The 24,325-nt window shown below is 42.8% G+C and overlaps 1 protein-coding gene across 2 annotated transcripts in view; it reads left to right on the forward strand.

The window, feature by feature from the left end:
• Positions 1–7,012: 7,012 nt before the first annotated feature.
• EPC2 (enhancer of polycomb homolog 2) overlaps positions 7,013–24,325 on the forward strand; it is a 96,596-nt gene continuing 79,283 nt past the window's right edge. The window contains exon 1 of one of the 2 annotated variants that reach the window (XM_040971554.1): positions 7,013–7,438. In XM_040971554.1, the coding sequence (XP_040827488.1) occupies positions 7,286–7,438 (153 nt within the window). In that variant the 5' untranslated portion in view covers positions 7,013–7,285. The remainder of the gene's footprint in view (positions 7,439–24,325) is intronic. The other variant, XM_040971553.1, reaches the window with a different exon arrangement.

A 24,325-nucleotide genomic window follows, 5' to 3' on the forward strand; every position in this document is an offset into this window, starting at 1 on the left:
GACTATTATTTAATCAAATCATAGTTGTTTTTAAGGTAAAAAATAAGTAGTTTGCTTATTCCTGTCCTTTCCACTTGAAATATCATTTCTCTTCCTAAGCAGAATATATTAGTAAGATATTCCAGAGTTGTTCCTATGTCTCAAATAGGTTTTCAATGTTGTTTTCTTTGATTAACCACTCAGGTGCATTTCAAATGACTGGGGCTATTTCATACCTGGGCTGAGACATTATTTAGGCCATTTTCTACTGATGAGATAGAAAAATAATAGCAGAAAGAGTTCTCAAAGGCACTTGGGCCTTCAAACAGCAAGCTACAGTGGCCCCAAACGCAGTAGAGAGCATCAATCAATACAATGGCAAAAACTGACCCTCAAACCAACTCCACTGCAGTTATCTCAACCAGCTGGCTGGGCGAGCTATATGTCCTGGTTTATGTTCCAGCCCTTTTAAAGGACCAATGTGTAAGGCTGGGTAAGTACACACCAACATTATGATTAGGTATATAACATTTCCTGAATTACTCTAAGTGGCAGGGCAGAGGGGCAGTGGTTATTGTCCTTTAAAAGTAGATTTTTCTGGGCGCCAGCGTCATGGTATAGTAGGTTAATCCTCTGCCTATGGCACTGGCATCCCATATACCGGCATCCTATATACTGGCTCATTTACTTGCTGTTCTGCTTGCAATCCAGCTCCCTTTCGAAGGCCCAGGAAAGCAGTGAAGGATGGCTCAAGTCCTGGAACTTCTGCACCCACATGGAGGACTCACAGGATGTTCCTGGACCCTGGCTTCCGATTGGCTCAGCTCTGGCTGTTGCAGCCATGGATGGAAGACCTCTTGCACCAGCGGATGAAAGTCCTCTTTTTCTGTCTTTCCTTCTTTCTATAACTCTTCCTTCCAAATAAAATTTTAAAAAAAATTTTAAGTGGATTTCCTGAAATTCAGCATCATTCAAAACCAGCCTAGGTACAACCAACTTGGATACAAAAGCTGTCCAGAGCAAGGAACAGTCAAGGATAGGACCAATGAATGCACCAGGAGCAAGTCACAGCTAGAAATCAAAGCCAGCAAATAATAGGAACTGCCATCAAATGCAGGACAATATATACCAGAACACTCACTCCCCTCCACCCAAACCCCTTAGTGCCATTTCACCTGAGAAAGCAATGCAGACCTTGTTTACGCAAAGGTCAAATTACCTCTTGGCCCTGCCTATGGCTACCCTGTTAGCTCACTGCAGGGGCAGGGAGGGACAGCTTTCTTTCCAGACATTGGTCCTTGTTAAGTTCCTTTCCTTCCAGAAAAGACTGTTAACTCCATCCTCTACAGCATGGTCATTAAAGGCATGTGGTCATTTAAGGCATATGGCTGTGCCCTTAATTGGGCACTTAGAAGAGCCACACTTCAGGCCATTGTAACAGAGCACAATTTTGAGCTCTCAGCTGCACAGCTTATGTGGAGACAGTCCGGAGATTATTCAGGGAGGACTGCCTAAAGGACACAACGTCCATTCACATGCTCAGCTTTGCAGGGGGTGGGGCTCCAGCCTTGACCATCCAGACTCATTCTAATTTCCACAAGAGTATTTGTGCTGGGCTGCCTCTGCTGCCACTGGTTTAGACGGAGGACAGTTGCAAGACAACAGCCCTGGGAAGCCCCATCTGTGTCTTTTTTAAGGACAGTACGGCAAAACCTGTTAACATTACCTAGTTGTTTGGTTCATGAAGACTCATGCACATTACACTGAGGACTAGGAACAATGACAGATGACAATAACCGTGTTATTCAATGGACAATATGAACTTTGAAGTTGACAAGGTTTTTTGTTTTTTAATTTCATGCTGCTAGAAAATTTGTAGATCAAAGGCCAATTTAAAACACTGTAGCACTCTCACAAGTTACTTGAAGTTCTTTGAGACAAGGTAAGCCCTGCCGATGAACTAGTGAGTATCTAGGTAATGGCTGTGTTTTTTATTCCAACAATTTGTTTCTTCTCCTGCCAAAGTCACCTTTAATAGCTGACCAGAGAAGTAAACCTGTTTTCTAACTTGGAGACACAGAGTTGCTTTCTCTCTTGCTTCCTAACAAAGTCACTCTGGAATTCAGGGCACTCTCAATATGCTAATACCAGAACCTTCTCTTAGGAAATGGTCTATTTCATTCTGGGGAACAACAAAGATAGGATCAATACTGCATGACTCTTCCTGAAACAATTCACCCTTGTTCTTTAATTCAGGATCCCAGCTGCATATTCCATTCACAAATCTGCACTTATCACTTTTAGGCTTTTGTGGGTGGGAGAGAGAGAAAAAAAGCAGGTAAGGGGAATGGCAGCATCTTGGTTTCCTAGCAATAGTCTTCTTTCAGCTAACACTTTGGACCCTGCAAGCTCAGGGCTCTGAACCTGTGTGTGTCTTAGATGTGCCAGCAAATCAGTGAGGTGAGATTGCTTTCAGAGAGAGGGGGAGGAATTACCTTCCCAGTCACCTTTAAGAGATGCTTCAGGAGGAAAGGATAAAGGTGTGGAGCAGGCCAGCGACGGCAGCTGAGAAAATATGAGACCCTTCAAACATTCATGAATATGTGCACCCTGAAAAAAAAAAACATGTACGGTTTTTCAAAAGTATTTTGGCTTGAATGATCCTTTAATTCCATTTCCATAAGCATTTTGAAGTTCTTTCATATACGTCACACAAGACTAAACTGGTTAGGCATTCATAGCACCCAAACCTCAGGGATCTGCTCAGCAAGTCCCCACTGAAACATCAGAGGTCCAGCTCGTGGCATGAAGCTGACAGCGCCTGTGGCTGAAGGGCAGCTGTGTTGAGAACTGGTTTCCTCCAACTCTGGAATTTCTCGAGGGCAAGGTAGCTGGATTCGAAAGGATTCTATTTTACCTCTCACAGCTTTGCTCTAACAATTTCAGACCCAGCCACTTCAAAATCTCCCTATCATGCATTTGACTCAAATAAGATCATATTCCTCACCTCAGTGAAACTCCATGGCTCTCAAGAAGTCCTGAAACTGACTCTGTGGAACTTACCTACCCTTTGGGACAATTTGCCCATCAGCTTCTTTAGCTCCATCACAGGAGATACACTTCTCTCTGGTATTCTCATCTAAAGAACTATCTATTCCACATGGTAGGCTTTGGGTTTTGTTTTCCTGTCAGGGGTCGGGTAACAAACAAGACAGGCTGTCATGTGATTCAAAATTGAGTGTAGTGGACCCTCTGGAACTGTGTGTTTTCAAATCTGTTTCCTTCAATTACATCTGTCTCAGTTTTCCCTTGGTTAATAAAATGCAGAGGTTTGGCTCTGATTATTTTTGAGTCTCTCTGAATGGTTTGTGGAACTGAGAAGTAAATTGTCAGCTTATACACAAGGTGGCACCCTGTGATTCCAACCGGCTCTAGGAAGAGAGATGCTGCTAAAACAGAGCCACAGATACACATTTTTAGTTACCATCTGGTATTCCCACTGTGCTGGATGTAAAGGTGGAAGTCGGTGTTTGGCAGTATTTGGCAAGTCACCTTTCTGTGCCATCTTCGTCCCCAAATCTCCAAGAACAGAGCTATCTCTGTAAAGAGCACCGGAAACGTAGGACTGATTCCAGTTGATGGTGATGAATACAGACCTCCACAGACAGATTACATATGGAAAACAAGGACATTTTATTGGTAGGAGGCTCATTCCAGGGAACACAGGGGGGAGGGGTGGAGATGAAGGGAACACACTAACCCAATTAACTTTCAATTGGGTTTACAGAACTAGGGAGCCAATTAGAAAGAACGTGACATTTACAAAACTCTGAAATAGTTGAATAGCAACTGTGTTTACTAGTTTTAAGGTTTCTTTCAAAAAGCAATTTACCCATTATTTGGAAGCTGCCTGCCCTGACTGTAGTATTGGGAAATGGAAACTGGAATATAATCCTAGTTTCCTTATAGTTACTTGACATTTGTTCTAATTTAGACTACATTCAGATACTTCTTTTTATTTTTTGATATGGTTTGAAAGCTGGTTCTAATTTTGGGGTGTGTATATATCACATTTGATGGGCTAAATGTATACCATTTGGAATTGGTGCTGAACATATTTGAAGTGGATTGATTTAAAAATGATTATACTCAGCGCATTGTACATGGAAATTAAAATAGGCTATTAGACTGAACAACTGCTTGAAACAGATTTTAATAACTACATTTTATACTTTAAAAGTTGAAGATATATTTTCTGTTTCTAACACAATTACACAGGCATTCAACAAGTAGATTATAAAGTTTATGTAAAACAGTACTTATGTACAAATAAAAGCTACTTTCTGAATATGAAACAGAGGTAATTTGGACTTGGGCACTGAATTAGAAGTGAAGAAAACACAGGTCTGGGCTTGGTTGAAAAGAAAATTGTGTTATTTGCCTCTAACTGGTTTTATTCCCAGCTCTATAATCATTGTCTACAGGGCAAGAACAAAATGGAGATTTGGGGAAGGCATTTGTGGCACAGTCACTGTAAAAGAACAAAATTATGACTACAGCAAAAAAGAGTCCCTATAGTTGAATTTCAGGGTTCAAACATTTTCTTCTTTCCACTGTGTTCATTTGTCCTAAAATTCCTACAGCCAAAGGCAGGAATTTAGAGAACAAGGTAGGCCATAACAGCAAATAGGGGTAGCAATAGCTAGGTCAGCAAAGTATATGAAGTCCACACTGGAGTGGAATGGGGTCAGGTATCATTGTATTTTTTTGAGGGTCAGTCAACAAATGTAGTATTCAAAGCTTGCTATATCATGAGGCATAGGCCTTCAGCAAAGAGACAAGCAAAGCAGATGCTGCGCCTGCCTTCCTTGGAGCTCTGGGTTATACCTCTAGTGGTTGAGAGGTTTCAGAAATGAACTTTGGATCAGTCACTGTATTTGAACCTAGAAATTATTAGTAATATTAGTATATCAGTAATGAAACTTGACATTAATAATGGAGTATGAATCAGATGTCTGGGTCTGTTTCCTTATTGATGCAATTAAAACATTTTCTTCATAGTATTATAGAAGGAGTTCAGTAGGATTCATTTAATTGAGCTGGTACCTAGAAGCTAGTATAAGGGCTGACATGGATCAGTTGTTCTTTTCTTGTCTATGGTAACCAAAACAGGAAGTGCAGGAACTAGATGAAAGCTATCCTTGCTGGGCATCCAGAGAAAAGCCCGGATGATTCATTTCTCCAATCACTGCCTCCCCCCCCCCCCCCCCCCCCGCCCCATCAGACTTAAACCCAATGCTAACCCCCTAGCAAGAGCTTCTTTTTCCTCCTTGTGGCGGACTGGCACTGCTCCAGAGCATATAACACTTAGGGCAGAACGCCTGCCTAAGCTGCATGCAGGTACTGCTCACAAGAAGTGCGTCACATCTACCAAGTGGTGGTAAAACACTCAACCCCTATGAAGCAGTGCTCCAAGCTGTGCTGAGCCAAACTGGCTGGACTATTAAAGACACCCGCCATCAAGTCCCACTCACCACTATGCCCTCAAAGGAAAGGGAGAGAAAAGGGGCAGCAGGGAAGGGAGGAAGAGCGAGTTTCGATGTTCTATAAAAATGAATGCAGCGAGTTTAGCTGTCCTATAAAAATGAATGTAGCAGTCAGTGTTTTCACTGTTGGACATCAGTAAGTCGTTCATGTTTCTCCAACTAGGGTTTTGATGATTGGAAAATGGGACACTGGCTCCATGCCTCAGGATTGTGTGAGGAATCCATAATGCTTGAAGAGTAACCTGGAAATCCTTGGTTAAGAGATTGCTGACTCCAATAGCTGGTATTTACTTTAGTCAATTTGTCTTTCTGCCTGAGATTTTCATTTAACCTGTTCAAGTTAATGTCTTCGTTCTCTGAGGTTTCACAGCAATTTCTGGTTGTAGATGTCATTTGATAATTAATCACCAACTATTGTGTGTGTCAACTCCTGGGCAGTTTGCAAGTGTTTACACTTTATTCGGTTGACTCAGCGCCCCCCACCAACTGCTCTTTTATTCAATCTTTTCTGTCGCTTACTCATCACTCGTCTTTCCATCTACTCTAATGTGAAAACTTCATGAGGGCAAGAACCTTCTAGAGTTGCCATACCTTTTTACATACACCTGCCACTTTGGAAACATGGGTTGCTTTAGTTAGACGTCTTAAGCTGCACTTTTAAGGCCCTTTACCATTTTTTGATTTCGGAGAACTATCTATCATCCACTAAATAACTTAGCTGAAGTTTGAGGGACAGGTTCAAGTTCGAAACTTGTTGCATCCCGCAGCTGCATCCAGCGCCCTCACGGCGGCCGGGAGCAGGCGAGGACCAGCGAAGATGCCCTACCTTGGAGAGCTCTTCCGGACAGGTACTGAGGGGCGGATGCAGGGGACAGGGGCTGGGACGCCTAAGCGCTTTTCGGAGGCGGCGAGACAGGGTCAAGGGCTAGGCTTTTCGGAGCCTGCTGAGAGCACCGACCTTCCGCATCACCCGGAGTTGCGCGGCTGCGAAAGGCAAAGCACCCGTGTACGAGGCGCACAGAGATAAGCCCCGTACAAGTACAGGCTCCGGTGGTGCCTGTTAGGGGCTCTGGTCGACATCTTTTTTTTTTTTTTTCCGGGACTCACAGACTTGTGCCCGTACGCACAGCTCGGCGCGGCCGTCCCTGCCGCCCGGCTCCTTCCTCAGGGGCACGGGGCGAGCCGACTGCCGGCGCCGCGGAGGCAGAGACGCACGCTCCGAGGCGCGGGTCAAGTCGCGCACCTGGCACCTGCCACAGCGCGGGAGCGCCGGCCGGCCAGCCGAGGGGGGCCCAGCGCCGCCGCCCCCTCTCCCCGGAGCGGCCCGAGGCCGAGCACGTTCCCGCGGGCCGGCGGCGCCGCGGAGAGAGTGGGTGGGCAGGCGAGGGAGGGGAAGGGAGAGGAAGGAGGGAGGGAGAGGGCGAGGCGCGTGCCCGCGGCGGGGGCGCGCTCTCGCGCGGGCTGCCGGGATCGCTCGCCGCCGCTGTGGTAATGTCCGCCATGTTGGCCATGGCGCAGGGAGCGGATCGGGCGGGCGAGCGGCGGATCTAGTGTGTGGAAGCGGCCGCGGGCGGCGGGGGGCTGTTTTCGGGTGGGGTGGGCGCCCATGCTGTGGCCGGGGGCCTTGAGAAGGAGGAGGAGGAGCGGGCCGGCCGCGCTGCACTGAGGAAGGAGGTGGAGGAGGCGGCGGGAGTGCTCCCCCCCCCTCCCCGCCCGCCCCGCCGCCGCCGCCCGGGCTGTTCCTGTGAGGCGGGGAGACAATGAGTAAACTCTCCTTCCGAGCGCGGGCGCTGGACGCCGCCAAACCGCTGCCTATCTACCGCGGCAAGGACATGCCTGATCTCAACGACTGCGTCTCCATCAACCGGGCCGTGCCCCAGATGCCCACCGGGATGGAGAAGGAGGAGGAATCGGTAGGGACTCGAGTGTTTATTACCCCCCCTCCCTCCTCCCCCCTCCCCTTTGTCAGTCGGGCCTCGCCATTCACAGAGCGCTTTACGCTCGCTGGAGGGCGCCGCTGTCGCTCCAACGCACGGGCCCTTACGCTGGCGGAGTAGCGTAAACCCTCTCGGCCGGCGCAGCGCCCGCCCGCCGCCGCCATGTTGTTGCGTCCCAGTGTTGTGATTAGCTCGCGGCGCCGCTTACGCTGCCGTAAGGGGGCCTTGGCGTAAGCGGCGGCCGGGAATGGCGCAGGGGATGCGCTGGGCGCACTTGGCGTACGGCCTCTGTTTACCTTCAAAAACGTTTTTGTTTGTGCGTGATTTGGGATTAGTTAATAGCTTGGAGCAGGGGAGGAGGGAGGGAAAGTGTCTTCGGCGAGGACATTATATATATGTATATGTATGTTTGTATGCATGTATGTATATTTGCAGTTTTAAGTTTGGCTTAGCATCGGGTTCTTTTTGAAATGATTTAGGGAAAAGTAAAAGCGCTTTGAAAAACAAACCACTGTTCCCCTTCCACCTCCCGACCCCGGGGAGGTAACCGGGGGTTGGCGCGGCGGCGTGAGGCGGTGCAGGGCCGGACGGAGCGGGACGGACGCGGGGCGCCAAGCGGGCGGGCTCGGGCGGCATCGTCGAGGCACGGCGCGCTGCAGCCCAGGAGAGCCGGGGGTGCTCGGAGTCCGCCTCGAGCGAGAGATGGCACCGGAGGAGGGTGCTCCCTGTACAAGTAGAGGATCTAGTGCATCCAGGGTGACAGTTGTGTTTTTGACAGTATCGTGCCTCCGGGCGTAAAGCCTCCGTTCCCCCGGCCTAGAGGTTAATTTTTGCCTAAGGTTGTGTTTTCTGCTGGGCTGACAAGTGCTTAAGACTCCGGAGTGGTATTACTTGCCTGCGAAGTTCATAGTAACTGCATCTCAGAATTTCTTCAATGAACCGACGGTCCCGCCTTATTGTCAACCTCGGGTGTGTGTGGATTGGTTCTCATGCTTCGGTGACTGTCAAAAGAAAGCTCCAGATTTTCGTGATTGGCTTTCTCTTTTGACTGTTAAGATTACAGGAAATGCTTTTATGCCTTTGATTGGCTGTTTGAGTTCTGACCTCATTACGCTGTCCTGTCATTACTACTTCCCTCTGTGATTTAATCACATTTCTCTCTTGTGTTTGCTCACCTGAAAGTCTACTGAAAGTAGAAGATGAATCTGGCTGTGACTTCAGGAGGGATATTCACTTTTTAAAATTAAAAAGTAAATGATATTTTTAAAAACTCAACATTTAAGCTTAAGATTTAGAGCTGAATCGTGGGAATTTTATTTTTAAAAATAAGTTTTGTTCCTAATTAAACTTAGTTTTCCATGGGTACAGTAATTAAAATGAAAGGATAATATGTTAGTTAATTGAATTGAATTGTAAAAATAAAATTTGGGAATTTCTGTTAAATTTTCTTTCATGGATTTTGGCTCAAAAATAAAAGCAACCCCTGAGACTTAACTGATAGTGTGTAGAATTACTTCTATTATTTCAGAACCAGAGTCAGCTCATCCTCTGGGATGAACAGTTAATCCCTGGGACATTGCCTTTTTGCAGTCAGTCCTTACACCACTTCTGAGTTTTGTTACATATGTATTATTTTGTTTTAATTTAGGAAGAAAGTTGGAGGATTTTTTTTTAATGTTTTATTTAAAAATATGCACTTAACAAGCCTTGCCACAATTTGGCCATTAACTTTCAATAAAACGTGTGCTTTTCTCAATCCAACGCTTAAGTGCCTGTGTTTGTCTCAGATCGTCTCAGAAATCTGCTTCTACTGGCCAGTGCTAAGGAAGACGAAATCCAGTGTTGATGGAACTGGAGTTGAAATGGAGGATTCTGCTCACTGTTCTTTTGCCTTGTTTTAATGTTTCAAGTGAAGGTTTCTTTTAAAGCCAAAAGAAAAATGAACTAATCTTAACCCAGTTTTATAGACATTTCTAGAATGTAATTAGATAGGTCTTACTTTTTATTTTTCTTCTTAACCATACCACATGCATTGAAATACTTGAGCTCTTGTGACGGCCTTGATAAAACAGTTCTGAGGTGCAGTAAAGCATCATAAATTTCACAAATACTTTTGCACTTCTCTTCAATCATACTTCAGTTCAGTTTGCGGTATCTGGGTTTTCTTCTGTAAGTTTTTTTTTTTTTTTTTGGCAATCACATAGGATTGGTAATTTTTGCTTGTTGTTTCGGGACCATCCTTTCATGCTTGGTTGACAAAAATCCTTTGACTTTGTTTTGAAGCCTAAACATTTGTAGTGATTTCATTTTGAAGCCTAAGCCTTTGTAGATGGATCCTGTCCACAATACAATTATGGACCCCTCCCCCATAAAAACTAAAGACTCTTCCTCCGTGTAGCTGCTGGACAATAATTAAGACTGTGCAGTCAGTCGTTGACTCAGTTTTGAGTTATGTTTCACGCAGTGCCTGGTGTTGTAGGTGTTGTCCTTGCTTTCGTTGCTGAGTATCATAAGCCCTTTTGGACACGTCCACGTGGTTTACTTGTGCTCTTTCCTTGTTTTCGTCGTCATCTTCATAAGGTCTGCTTTGTCTCTGTAGTGTTCCTCAAGGCGCTTGGAATATGTCAGATACTATAAACATTTGTGTTTAGACTGAACCAGAAAAATTATGTCATCTGTGATCCTGTCACCTCTCCACAAGTGTTGTATATCCACCTTTGATGTTTCTAATAATACCCCTCGTTTATTGATAGTTCTTATGTCCCCAAATATCAACTTTTTGAAGTGTAACTTCTGGACAATTAAGTGCAACCCTTTACAACAGAGTTTAATGGGTTTAGATAAAGGTCTGTGCCCATGGAAATGAAGATACAGAATTTTTCCAAAGCTGGGATAGATCTTGTGTCCTCCTTCGCAATCTCCCCATTGCTAGTCCCAAGCAACTTTTACTGTAAATCAGTTTCTCTTTTCTAGAACCCCATATAAATTAAATCGGACTTACTCTCTTTTTTAAACTGTTTTTGTGTTAGCGTGATACACATTTAAGATTCATCAGTGATGTAGTGTCTCAATTCTTTTTCTTAAAAATAATGTTTATTATTACAAAGAGGAGAAAGGAAGATCTTCTGTCCACTGGTTCACTCTGGAACTGAAATGATCTGAAGCCAGGTGCCTGGAGGCTTTTCCGGTGTTGCAGGCAAGTGCAGGGTCCCAAGGCTTTGGGCCGTCCATGACTCCTTTCTGAGACCACAGTCAGGGAGCTTAATGGGAAGTGGAGCAACCAGGACAGAATGGGTGCCCAAAAGGGATCCTGACACATGCAAGGCAATCATATAGCCACTGAGCTGATGTGCCAGGCCTGTCAATTCCTTTTTATTGCTCAATAATATTCCAGTGGTTTGTCTTTTTTCTTTTTAAGATTTATTTTATTTTTATTACATAGCCAGAGATACAGAGAGGAGGAGAGATAGAAAGGAAGACCTTCCGTCCAATGATTTACTCTCCAAGTGAACACAAGAAGGAAGCTGTTGTGGCCTGGGAAAGCAGTCGAGGACGGCCCAAAGCCTTGGGACCCTGTGCACCCTTGTGGGAGACCCGGAAGAGGTTCCTGGATCCTGGCTTCGGATAGGCGCAGTACCGTCCATTGCGGCTCACTTGGGGAGTGAATTGTCGGACAGAAGATCTTCCTCTCTGTCTTTCCTCCTCTCTGTATATCTGACTTTGTAATAAAAATGAAATAAAATCTTTAAATTAAAAAAAAAAGAAAGAAAAGGAAAGCCAACATAATACCTGCTGTAGGTTTGTGTCTGTCTGTGACTCATTAGCAGGATTTGGTAAACTCTTCCAAGAATTCTCTGGTTGCTTACTTTGGTACCGTTTATGATTAAGTATTAAATGCTTTTTTTTTTCTACTGCTGAGTCAGAGACCTTTTTTTTTTTAAAAAAAAAAGATGTATTTTTATTGAAAAGTCAAATTTACAGGCAGAAGGAGAGACAGAAGGATCTTCCATCCGCCTGTTCGCTTCCCAAGTGACTGCAACGGCCAGAACTCGGCCAGTCTGAAGCCAGGAGCCAGGAGCTTCCTCTGGGTTTCCTGTGCAAGTGCGGGGTCCTAAGGCCCGGGGCCATCCTCAATGCTTTCCTGGGCTATAAACAGGGAGCTGGAAAAGCAGCGGAGCAGCTGGGACACGAACCAGTGTCCATATGGGATCCTGGCGGTTGTAAGGTGAAGACTTCAGCCACTAGGCTATTGCACCAGGGCCAAGTCAACCCCCCCCCTTTTTTTTTTTAAGATTTATTTATTTTATTACAAAGTCAGATGTACAGAGAGGAGGAGAGACAGAGAGCAAGATCTTCTGTCCGATGAATCACTCCCCAAGTGAGCCACAATGGACGGTACTGTGCCGATCCGAAGCCAGGAACTTCTTCCGGGTCTCCCACAAGGGTGCAGGGTCCCAAGGCTTTGGGCTGTCCTCAACTGCTTTCCCAGGCCACAAGCAGGGAGCTGGATGGGAAGTAGAGCTGCCGGGGTTAGAACAGGCCCATATGTGTTCAAGGCAAGGACTTTAGCCGCTGCGCCACGCCACTGGGCCCCAGACCCCTTTTTAAACAGAGGAATTCTTTTAACACAGAAGGAGGCTGCAGTATTAATCCTTATGTTATTCTTATAGAAATCTTTCTTTTCTTTCTCCTTTTGTTTCTTCTTTCCTCTTTTTTTTTTTCTTAAGATTTATTTGTTTTTATTTGAGAGGAGAGGAGATACAGTGAGGTCTTCCATCCTCTGGTGTATTCCCCAAATGGCTGCAACTGCCACAGCTGGTTGATCAAAGCTGGGAGCCAGGAGCGTCTTCCAGGCGTCCCACATAGATTCTGGTGCCCGAGGACTTAGATCCTCCTCTGCTGCCTTCCCAGTAGGGAGCTGGATAGGAAAAGGAGCATCCAGGACATGAACTGGCACCCAAATGGGATGTAGGCTCTATTTATAATGGAGCATTAGCCCATTCTGTCACCTCACCGGCCCCTTGGGATATTTCTTTATACCAGAATGAACAACTGTTTTTATGTCATCCAACTTATTTGTAGGAAATGACCATGAATCTTTTGAATTGTCACCTTTTCACGTCAGGCATTGCCGAATTTTTTCCTCATTATCTTTTATATTTTTGAAAGCAGAGAGAGGCAAAGGTGCCATTTTCTGGTTTCTCTCCCTTCTCCACCCCACGCTGTCCCCGCCTTTCCCCAGTGGCTGCGTTGGTGGCTGCGGGGCTGCAGGAGAGGTGGGATGTTAGAGGTAAGGATGAGGAAGTTGTGGGGCAAGTGAGAAAGCCAGAAATTGGGGATTCAGTCCAGCTTTCTGAAGTGGGCAGTAGGGATCCAGCCCTTGAACCATCAGTGCTACCTTGTAGAGTGAACGATAGCCAGAAGCTGAATCAGGAGCTGAGACCAGAACAGAGGATGATGGCGGTTACCGTGATGTGCAGTGTGGGTTTCACCACTGGTATTTCAGCAATTTGAATGATAGGATGGGGAGGAATATATTCAGTCTTAAGACTTAAAAATGTTACTTTCTGCACACAAAAATTTCATGTTTCAAAATAAAGAGGTTCTTAGAAAATATATAAAATGTAGCTTGGTAAATTGTTACTGTAAAAATATGATGTATTTCTCTGAACAGAAGTAGAGGACATGTCAGGTATTTAATGCCAAGTGCCATCTAAATTAGATACTGGGAGACAATTTAAAGGGATCTGTCAAAAACATACATAAGACTATGACTAAAGGGCCAGGACTAAAAGAAGATAGAGCCTTTGATTTCATGAAACTTATGTGAGTCATTCAGTTATAAAAACGTGCAGTATGTGGAAAGTTAGCAGAAACTGTTGGGCTAAGTCAACTTGATGGACATCAAAAGAGTTAAGTGTCATGATTAAGAGGAGAGAACACTTACTGGCGTGGACTGGTGTAGTAGTCCTGGCAAGAGTAACAACTTGGGCTTTCAGAATTGATTGACAGGTGTATGCTGAAGTAGGTACTTGATTGAGTAAGGGAATATTTCAAAAACGGTTTTGTGGATGTCAAGTCAACTAAAGGAGAGTTCATTGTGTTATGGGTATGCTACGATCCTTCTTCCCTTTTGGAGGAGGACTTCAGGAGGATTTCTTTTGGACACACCTTTTTTTTTTCTTCTCCTTTGTTAACCTGCTATATCTACAGCTCAAACATGGTTTAAAGGATAAAAGGCAGGAAACATTTACAGAATGAATAAATAAAAAATTATGAAGGTTGTATTGGAAAAATGGTAGAATTATCATTTGGAATGTTAGGTACAGGAGTTTTGAGTGAAGTAGAAGAAATATCACTTAGATAGGAGTGTGATGTCTCTGTTCCCAGACAGTATGGTTCTTTCAGCAGTCGTCCAGTTTAATTTGGGAGGTTGCCTCCTTGTTTATTACTACCATCACAGCTGACATTTATTGATCTGCGTTGGTGTATTACGTACGTGCCAGGAATTTTGGTAAATGTAGGAAGACTGAAATTTCACAGGAGTATAAACAAGGACTAAAAGCAGTGAGATGTCACAAGCTGTCTGTTTAAATTATGGAATTATGATTCCTTATGAAGGAATATACTATTGTAGCAACATGGGGAAAATCTGTCGTGGGGGGCAGTTAGGAGTTTTGGGGAGGGAATCCCAGTCTCTACGAAGTTGTACCATAAAATTTAAAAATTCAGTATAAAAATTTAACAAAAAAGATGTTTCTTTCATTTTTTGCAGCGTTTTATAGTCTGTATTAACTGCCACACCAAAACACGTATGGTATTTGTCTTTTGGGGCTGGCTTATTTCACTAAGCATAGTTTCCAGTGTCCATAATTTTCTGTTGTATCCACTTTGTTGCAAAAGATGAGATTCCATTTTTTTAAAATTCTGGTTGAATAGTAGTCCACTGTTTATATCCCACATTTTCTTTATCCAGTCATTAGTTGATGACATCTGGGTTTATTTGGTATTTTAGCTATTATGAATTGAGTTGCAATATGTACAGGGATACAGAATACTCTTTCATATGTTGACTTCATTTCATTTGGGTGAATTCCCAGGAGTGGAATGGCAGAATCATGTTAATCTATTTTCAGATTTCTGAGGAATCTCTCCATACTGTATTCCATCATAGTTGTACTAGTTTACATTCCCATGAATATTGTATTAGGATACCTTCTTCCCCACATTCTCATGAGCGTTTGTTGTTTTGGTTTTTGGATGATTGCCAGTCTAATTGGAGTAAGATGAAGCATTGTGATCTTTTTCTTTAAAGATATATTTATTTATTTTTATTGCAAAGTCAGATATACAGTGAGGAGGAGAGACAGAGAGGAAAATCTTTTGTCCGGTGACTCACTACCCGAGTGGCTGCAATGGCTGGAGCTGAGCCAATCTGAAGCCCGGAGCCAGGAACCTCTTCCACATCTCCCATGTGGATGCAGGGTCCCAAGGCTTTGGGCCGTCCTTGACTGCTTTCCTAGGCCACAAGCAGGGAGCTGGATGGGAAGTGGAGCTGCTGGGATTAGAACCGGTGCCCATATGGGATCCCGGGCTTGTTCAAGGCGAGGACTTTAGCCGCTAGGCCACACCGCTGGGCCCCTCTTTGCCCATTTCTTAACTGAATTGCATTGTTGTAGAGTTTCTTAAATTCTTTGTAGTTCCTCATATTAATTTGTTATCAGTGACATGTTTTTCTCCCATTCTGTTGGTTTTCTCTTCACTTTATTGAAAGTTTCCTTTGCAGTACAGAAGCTTAGTGTGATGTAATCCTGTTTGTCTGTTCTTGCTTTTATTGCCTCTGCTCCTGTGGTATTTCCCAAGAAGTCTTTTGCTTATGCCAGTGCTTTACAGTTTCCCGAATGTTTTCATCCTGCAGTTTGACACAATTTGGTTGTAAATTTAGGTCCTTGAACCATTTGCAGTTGATATTTTTGTACGAAGCATAAGGTACAGGTCTTAAAACCATTTCTCAGCATCATTTGTTGAAAAACTGTCCATTCTCCAGAGATTGGTTTTAGCTCATTTATAAGAGAGTAGTTGTTGTAGATTTATACTTTAATTTTTGGGATTTCTGATGTGTTCGATTGATCTACATGTGTATTTTTGTCAGTGCCAGGCTGTTGTGATTATATTGGCCCTGTATTTTGTCTTGAAATCTGTTTTGATGCCCTTGGCTTTGTTATGTTTTGTAAGATTGCTCTAGCTATTCAGGGTCTCTTGTATTTCCAAATGAATTCTGTCATGGTTTTTTTTTTTCTAGATCTGATAAGAATGTTGTAAGCGTTTTGATTGGGATGCATTGATTGTATGAATTGCCTTGAACAATACAGATATTTTGATATTATTTAATTTAAGAATATGGATTTTTTTTTCTTTTTGGGGGAGTGCTTTCTGATTCTTTAATGTTTTGTAATTACCATTGTAGGAATCTTTCACAGTCCTTCGTTACATTTATTCCAGAGTATTTAAAGTTTTTTGAGATTATGGTGAATGGTATGGATCTTACACGTTTTTTTTCTCAGCCATAACATTGTTTATGCATACAAAGGTTACCGGGTTTTGCCTGTTGATTTTATATGCTGCAGCTTTACCAAACTTTCCTTTGAGTTATAGTATTCTAATACTGGAGTCTTTAGGTTCCCCTTTGTACAGGATCATGTCATCTGTAAATGTGAATAATTTGAGATCCTCCTTTTAAATTTGTGTCTCTGTGATTTCTTTTTCTTGCCACATGGCTCTGGATAAAACTTCTAGAATTATATTGAATAGCAGTGTTGAAAGTGAACATTTGTATTGCTTTTATTTCATACGACTTGAGTTTAATTTTCTCATGCCTCATGCATGGAAGGTATGTGTTGGGGGGGTGTGTGCATGTATTTATTCATCTGAGAGAGAAAGAGAGAGAATGCTGAGAGAACTGAGTACCATAAGGGAAATATCATACCTAGTGCTAGTCAGGATAATTTGTGATAAGGTGTTCACCTGACCACATAGCAATTACGGTTGTATTTATTTTGATTATTCGACAGAATCTGAGTAGGAAAAGGTTAATGCATAGAGGACAACATGCGAAAGACTAATAGGAAAAAACTGTCAAGGAGCCCAGTATAGATAGCAGAAGGTCTGTCTGAATTATTTGGTTTTAATCTTATGCTGATCAAATAATCAATTTGCCTTGTCTATAATTTTTAATGGAGCAGAATTTGAAATTTACCCACCCCATCATTCAAGATTGTTGTGCATGGGATTCATGTTGGTCAACATGGCAGTCATTTCCAGATTCTCTGCAGTACCATTACCTTGTGTCTGTTACCTTTTAGGCTGCTTTTTTCCTGGCAGCAAGTATTGCTGTGAAGTTCCCAGAATGCAGAGTAGAAGAGTTAGCCTGTTTGGCTAACTCACTAGTTTATGTTTTTGGTTCTTGAATGCTTTTGTTTTGTTTTGTTTAAACTTTGGTGAGCAAATGACCTGAGAAATCAAGCAACAGTTTATTGTGCTGCTTATTTGATGAGGTTCGTAGAGTTTTGAAATGTTGTCTAAGGGTCAGATTTTGGGCTTCTGCCATTTTCCCAGTGGGCAAGGTAAATTACTTGAGTTCATTTAGTCCTATTTCTTATCTGTTTCATGAGAAGCATTTCAAAAGGTACTTTTAGAGATTTAAATAACTTAAAAGCCTTGCCAGTGCCTTGTACAGACAATTGCTATTTTTTATTATTAGTCATAGTTCTCTTATAATGGATAACAAATATGGAGTTTGGAAAAAAATTATTCTAAGATATAGTTTCACATTTTTTTCCTTCCAGTTTTCTCCAGTCAGTATTTTTAGCTGTCAAACTACACATTTTTTTCTTTCCTTCCTTCTGTTTTCTGAAAGAGCAGTTAATCAATTAAAGACTGAAAATTAGTGGCTAAGAAGCGAAATCTTTGGCTAATCCTGAGAATAATAATTGGATCCTCAATAATTGATAAGTGAATATTCTATTTGTTTTTCAGAGTTCTTTTTAAGGTTAGACATGTTAGTCATGGGAAGGACATAGATTTTAGTGATAAAAATCTATTCAGCACCTTCTAGTGCTTTGGAGTACCAGCGTGGATGTGGGACGGACTAGGCTAGGTCCCAACCTCAACTGAGCCATATACAAGCTATATGGGGGCATGGACGACCATGGCTGGGCTGAAACACTCTACAGCAAGAACCAGAACGGGATGATGGCCAGTTAGGAAAGGCCACTGTTCCTGCTAGGACAAGAGGCGAACTGGCACATGGACCCACTGATATGCGCGAAACCTGGCACATGGAGGGGATCTGATGGAGGAGCTCAGGCAACTCCTCTGGCAGGACGCAGACCCTGGAGGTCAGCGCAAGGAACATGGAAGGTAACAGCCAAGAGGTCATAGAAAGTGTCCCACTGGCATGCATTTGGCATGGGTCGGGGGCAGACCAGGCTGAATCTGTTCATGTCATCCACTGGTAAATCTGATCGCCAGAACAGAATGTGGGTCGAACCAGGTCCGGTCGTGACAAAAGCAACACACAAGTTGGAATGCCAAGGTGAGGTAGCCTGAGCCGGATGCAGCCGCAGCACCCAACCAACACACGTGAGAACCAGGAAAGGAGGAGGCAGAGCTGATGGGAATAAGGGGAGGTTCCCTAGCTGAACAGCAACTTACACTGAGGAGCGAGAGCTGGGTAGGGGGTAGACCAGACCAGGCAGGGACATAGCACCTGTGTACCTCACGTGGACCAGATTGGGTGAAAACCAGGCTGGGCTGACTATTCCCACTGGTGCAAGCTACAATCAGAGTTGGGGAGGATTGTTGGGGCTTAGTTGTAGCACCAGCTGGTGGAAGCTGGTACAAAGGGTTAGACACGTTGAGTTGAACCACAGGGCCAACTGGAGAGGGCACAACTGGAATGGGAGCGACCTGGGAGGGAAATAGTGGGCTCCTCCCTCGTGGGTCATCACCTTCCACGGGAGGGCATGGGAGCTAGGACAGGGGCTGGGGTGACTAGACAGACACCCAACAATATCCGTTAGGGATGGTAGGAGATGGTTGGATGGAAGTAGGTTGCAACACCTGTTGGCAAGTATATGAACAGAAGGGTATTTGGGTCAGACTGGGCTAGTATGCCATACATACTGGCAAGCCAGGGTAGGGGGTGGGCCTGGTTGGGGTTGCTGTGGGCCGCCCTGACTGGGCTGCAACTCCTACTGGTACATGCGAGGGACAAGTGCGTCCAGGGCGGAACCAGGCGGGACTGCAAGAGGACACGGGTGGAGACAGAACCGACCCAGCAACTACAACCACCAGCTGATGGGGCAATGGACTGTGCCGGGCCCTGTGCTACTAGAACATGCAGGAATCTGGACTGGGAATACCTCAAAATTTCTTCGAGGATCTCCCCATTCGAGACACCGGACTCAGAGTCCTAACCAAGGATAGACAGAACAAGTCAAGCAACAACCTCAGCTATCTGTTGGCAGCAAAACACTGGGCAAATGGAGACTCTAGAAGGGACTGTGTCAATCAATGGACTCTTCAACGACCACATCGTGCTTGGAGTGGTGAGACTGGCAGCGACCCATGAATGGTGAACTATTGGAACCACTTGATCGAGTATCTCAGAGCATGCCCCACATCCGGGACTTAGGGTGGGTGGGAAACTGGGTGGGGCTTCTTCCTCTATATCCCCCTTTAGGCCTTGAACCTTTTTTACCCCAATTAAATTTGTAAGAATTGTCAAAATAAAAAAAAATATATTAAAAAAAAGGAAAAAAAATCTTAAAAAGAAAAAAAAAATCTGTTCAATAGGTGGTACTGGAGAAGTGATTGGAAAAGGAGATTTAATTTATCAATGAACTCTGGAGTGAGCACTTAGCTTTGAAAGCTTTGCAAAGTATGGTACTGATGAGAATGTAGCTATTATTGCATTTAATTGGTTCTTGAGATGTTTGTCAACTGGGACAAAATTAGCATCCTATTTGTAGTTGTTTGTCAATGACTGTATTGGGCAAAATAGGCAGTTTATTTCATGTTTCACCTTGCATTTTTAGTAGCATTCCTGTTGTGATAGTGCAAAAACGCTTCCTTTCTTAATTAAAATGGGAGCTGTTTACCTTTCTAAAGTTTTTTTAAAGTTATTTATCTGAAAAAAAAAAAAACCGAAGTTGAGAGAGAGAGCAATAGAGAGAAATAGATGGTAGATGCAGAATCCAAGTACTTGGCCCATCGTCTGCTGTTTCCCAAGATGCTTTGGCAGAAAACTGAATGGGAAGCAGAGAAAATGCAAATAGTGGCTTGACTCACTGAGTCAGGACACCTTCCCCAGGGGCCTGTTGTTTCTCAACATTGTGTGTATGTGAGTATCCTGCAGTCTTTAGAGGGTTTAGTGAAACTTCTCAGAATGATTCACATATATGAAATAAAAATCAGATGAGCTAATTATTGTGGTGGTTATTAGCTTGGGCTTTGTGATACTATGGATAAGGCTGCTTTATAGGATGACTGCATCTTAGACTATATCCACATGTGAGTTTGAGGATTTGAGTCTGTCTCTGTTTCCATCGTAGCTTCCTGTTAAAGCACTTAGGAGATAGTGGATGTTGCTTTGTGCTTGGTGAAGTAGCTGATACCTTTCTTGTACTCTGCAAGTGAGCAATGTATGGTCTTCAGTTAGCTTCTGAGTCTGGAGTCATAAAGTCAGTCAATTCTGATTTTTAATTTCTTATCTTTAAAATCTCTAAGAAATTGGGAATTGACAGGTTATAGCTGACTGTTGTTTTGGGTTTGGATAGCTAACTTTAATGTGTAATTCCTGTGTTGAAATTGGGTTATCAGTAAAGCCTTGAATTATGCATAGGACTTTTTGTTTATTTTATATATCTTATATATATTAAATACATATTATATATAATACATATATGTATATATAGTGTAAACAAAGTCAGATTAACTGTTAAGAAATTTGTCATTTAGTTTCACCAGTACTCATTTATAGCCTGAAGTAGTAACTTAAAGAGGAAGAGCAACCACAAGGTTCTGTTCTGAAGACAGCTGTCTAATTTTGGGTTTTATGGTGGCAAGCCAGATATCCACACAGACTTCACTTTCTATCCTGTACTATTGTTTCTAATTTTAATTAATGATAGCTTCATAAACATAGGGATTATGTCAGTGTTTCTTTATTTTCCCTGTCATCTGATGTAGGGAAGGGTGTATGGTAGCTGCTCATTAAATATTTGTTGGCTGCGTGAGCAATACCTGCTATATGCTTTAGAGAGCAACTTCTAGTCCATAGAAGAAAGAATTAAACAGAGCAACTTTGTATGAAGTGTAACATAGTCATGTGGAAGTCATAATGGTGTGGAATTTATGTTGTGATGGACATGAGTTAAACTAGAGTACATATGAATTCAGGGATTACTGTAATATGGTGCTGAATTAATTTTTACAATTTGGTCTTAACATGATTTCTGTATACCAGAATGTCATGAGTTTTTAGAGCCATCTCATTACTTTCACAGCCAGAAAGGTGTAGTACCCAGTTAGATAATTGAAATCTTTTAAAAATTTAATGTAGATTTGTCTTTCTGGACATGCAAAATTATAAACAGTGCCTGTTAAGAGTTCTGAGAAGAAACTCTTTTGGAAGATGGCCTGAAAAACAGTGTTGCTAGAGTTTTATGCAAGCTATATGTAGATTTTTACTTACTTTATAATACAGGGGACATTTTCCATGCATTTGGAAGGTACTTGGAAGACGGTTGTCTATAGTAGGTCAATAGGAAATACCCTTCAGTTTTGTTTGAAACAACTCAGCCCAATCAGTAGAATTCATCAGGCTTTCAAAATATCACTAAAAGAAATATCAAAAAAGATTTAGGTCAGGGTTTTTAAACGTTAGCGTGCATCAGACTCAGCCTTGAAGAGCTTGTTTAAAACACAGGTCACTGGGTCTGCAAGTGTTATTCAGCAGGTCCTATTTTTCAGTGCTCAGATGATGGTGATACATCTTGTCTAGGGACTTAATTTTGAAAACTGCCAATTTAAGAAATAGAGTAATGATTCTTGGCCACACATCAGAATATCTGGGATGCTTTTATTTAGTATAGATGTAGGCATTATCCTGGTATACCAACCACATTACAATTTATGGGTCATTTTAATTCAGTAGGAATGATTTGTCTAGGTAGGTAGAAGAAAAGGATTGGTGTATGTGCTCATACTTTGTGTTTTTACCATTTTACTCATCCTTTACAGGTTTCTTTCCTTGTGCTATTAATTGACTTTAAGATTTTTTTATTTTTTTTACTGTAATTTGTGTGTGTATGTGCATAAACAAAATTAAGTGCATGTTGAGATACTCCCACATATACAAGACAGTCATTTTGCACTATCTGAGGTAGTTATGGTCTGTGAAGTCACCATGGGCACAGAATTACTAAGGCACTGCTCCTGGGGGAAATACAGAGTTAGATTTCTGTGAGCCTCTGGTCCCAACAGTTTATTCAGCTGATTAATGCATTACTTTATGTATGTTTCTGTTTAAAAATTATATGTTGTTGATTCATTGACATTGACCTCAGACCCAACAGCACTGAAACTCATGTCTGAATGAGGCTTATGTAACATTTTCTCTGACAAATGACAGTCTTCTTGTACATTGGAACACTTCACTGCACTTCACTGTGTTTGATGGTCCCTATGAACAGTGAAATCACAACACAAAAGGCACAAAAATAGGAAAACATGCGATAAAATGTGAAGAGGCTTCTTGTTTACGTTAACCACTGAAATAAGAAATCAGAGTATAATCCTAATTTCACCTCTGCTGGAAACAAGTGATTACATTTTTAAAACTTTTTTTTCCTGTGCTATGTGTGTCTATAAGTAGCCACGAAGATGCTGCTTGTATTAATTTTGGTGTCAAAAAGTAAAATTTAACAAGGTGAATTTTTAGATAACAAAGATCACACAATTTTCCCATTTTAGTTCTGTTTTGTTAAGAGTAATTTTGGTCATAAGCTACTGCATTGGTTTCATGATTTACTATTGGTCCAACCACTGTTTGAAAGACACTGATTTAGCATCATAGGTTATATGCTTATTTGCTACTAATATGTGGTAAGTTACATTAAACTATGTGATGTGTGTGTATTTTCCCTCATTCATTTATTAATATGTAGCATTTAATCTTACTGAGGAGCTAGAGTTTTTAAGATAGAGCATCAGACTTGTCTTGGGTGGATTGTGTAGTATGGTGGTGATGGCAGAAGGCTAGAGACAAAAAGCTAGTTACAAGTGCACTGGAAGTGTGATTTCTATCTATATGTTTTCCACATATTTATGACAGTAAAAACAATTTGGATATCTTGTGGATTGATGAATTTCTTTCAAGTTCTCTTTTTGTGGCAGGACTTTTAAAATTTTTATTGGAAAATCAGATATACAGAGAGGAGGAGAGACGGAGAGGAAGATCTTCTGTCTGATGATTCACTCCCCAAGCGACAGCAGCAGCTGGAGCTGTGCTGATCCAAGCCAGGAGTTTCTTCCAGGTGTCCCATGCGGGTGCAGGGTTTCAAGGCTCTGGACCATCCTTGGCTGCCTTCTTAGGCCAGAGAGCTGGATTGGAAGCACAGCTGTCAGGATTAGAACCAATGTCCATATTGGATCCTGTTGTGTGCAAGGCAAGGACTTTAGCCTCTCCCGCACTGAGCCTGTGTCAGGGTTTTTAACTGAGGTCTCTGATATCTAGGTAGGCTTAATTGGGTATTTAAAGTTTTAGTTTCAGTTTACTGATGGATAATGAAGTTTTCCTTACTGAATATTAGATTCCCCCCCCCCATGTGAAAAAATGCAGGGAAAAATCTGGTAACTTGATCAAGGAGGGACTTACTTTAACTTGGATTCACAACCCAGCAACATTTTAAAATAAGGACTGAAATATCAATATGGGATTCATTAGAGTAAGTAGTGAAAATGTACATTAGACCAACATCCAGTTACAGCAACAACATATTAGAACTGATGCTGAGCCCACAGGAGTATTAGTGAGTATACCTATACTTTAAAAAAAAATATGTGAAAGGCAAGTTACAGAGAAAAGGCAAGACAGAGCAAGAGATCTTCTATTTCTTTTTCTACTTCCTGTATCTGGGAAGTGGTGGGAGATAAGTGGAGAAGCCACACCCAGCCTCTCAACTGTATCAGCACTCGTGGATGGACAGATAGCCACTCAGTGCCATCCCAGGGTTCCCAGTGTGGAACATGCTTCAAGGGTTCTGCTCAGATGAAATGCTGTTGCTCTCACCCATCCAAGGATGAGCAAATCCCTTCCAGTGTCCATTGGCTGACATAGTGCACCGTGGAGTCTCCATTTGACCAGATATTTGCTGTCAATGCTTGAATGGGTAGTTGACCAATTTGTTCTGCCCTCCTTCCTTTGCTATGGTACTATATGTCCTCTGCAAGCTCCAATGGACTGCATATCCTCCATGTACATCTGGTCATGCCGTCTACCTGCTCCATCTAAGTCCCTGAGAAGGCCGAATTCTGACATGCATTTCACAGTCAAACCACAGATCCTGAGATTCTCCACATGAGCATTTCAGTTGGGAGGATTCTCAAAGAAACCTGTGTGAAGTGATTCCCAACCCTGACTCATGTATGCTTGCAAGTACGGGGGCGGCTCAGTTCATCACCCCCTGTCAGCCTACGCACACTCTGGTAGTTGAAGTTGCTCTGTCAGTTCTGTCTCCAACCCTGTCTCTTACGTAAATCAGTGGATGCTGTGGCCCTGCCTAACCCTGCCCACCACAC

The sequence above is a fragment of the Ochotona curzoniae genome, unplaced genomic scaffold (assembly GCF_017591425.1).
Source record: "Ochotona curzoniae isolate NIBS_2020 unplaced genomic scaffold, NIBS_Ocur_1.0 contig_2210, whole genome shotgun sequence".
Taxonomy (NCBI): domain Eukaryota; kingdom Metazoa; phylum Chordata; class Mammalia; order Lagomorpha; family Ochotonidae; genus Ochotona; species Ochotona curzoniae.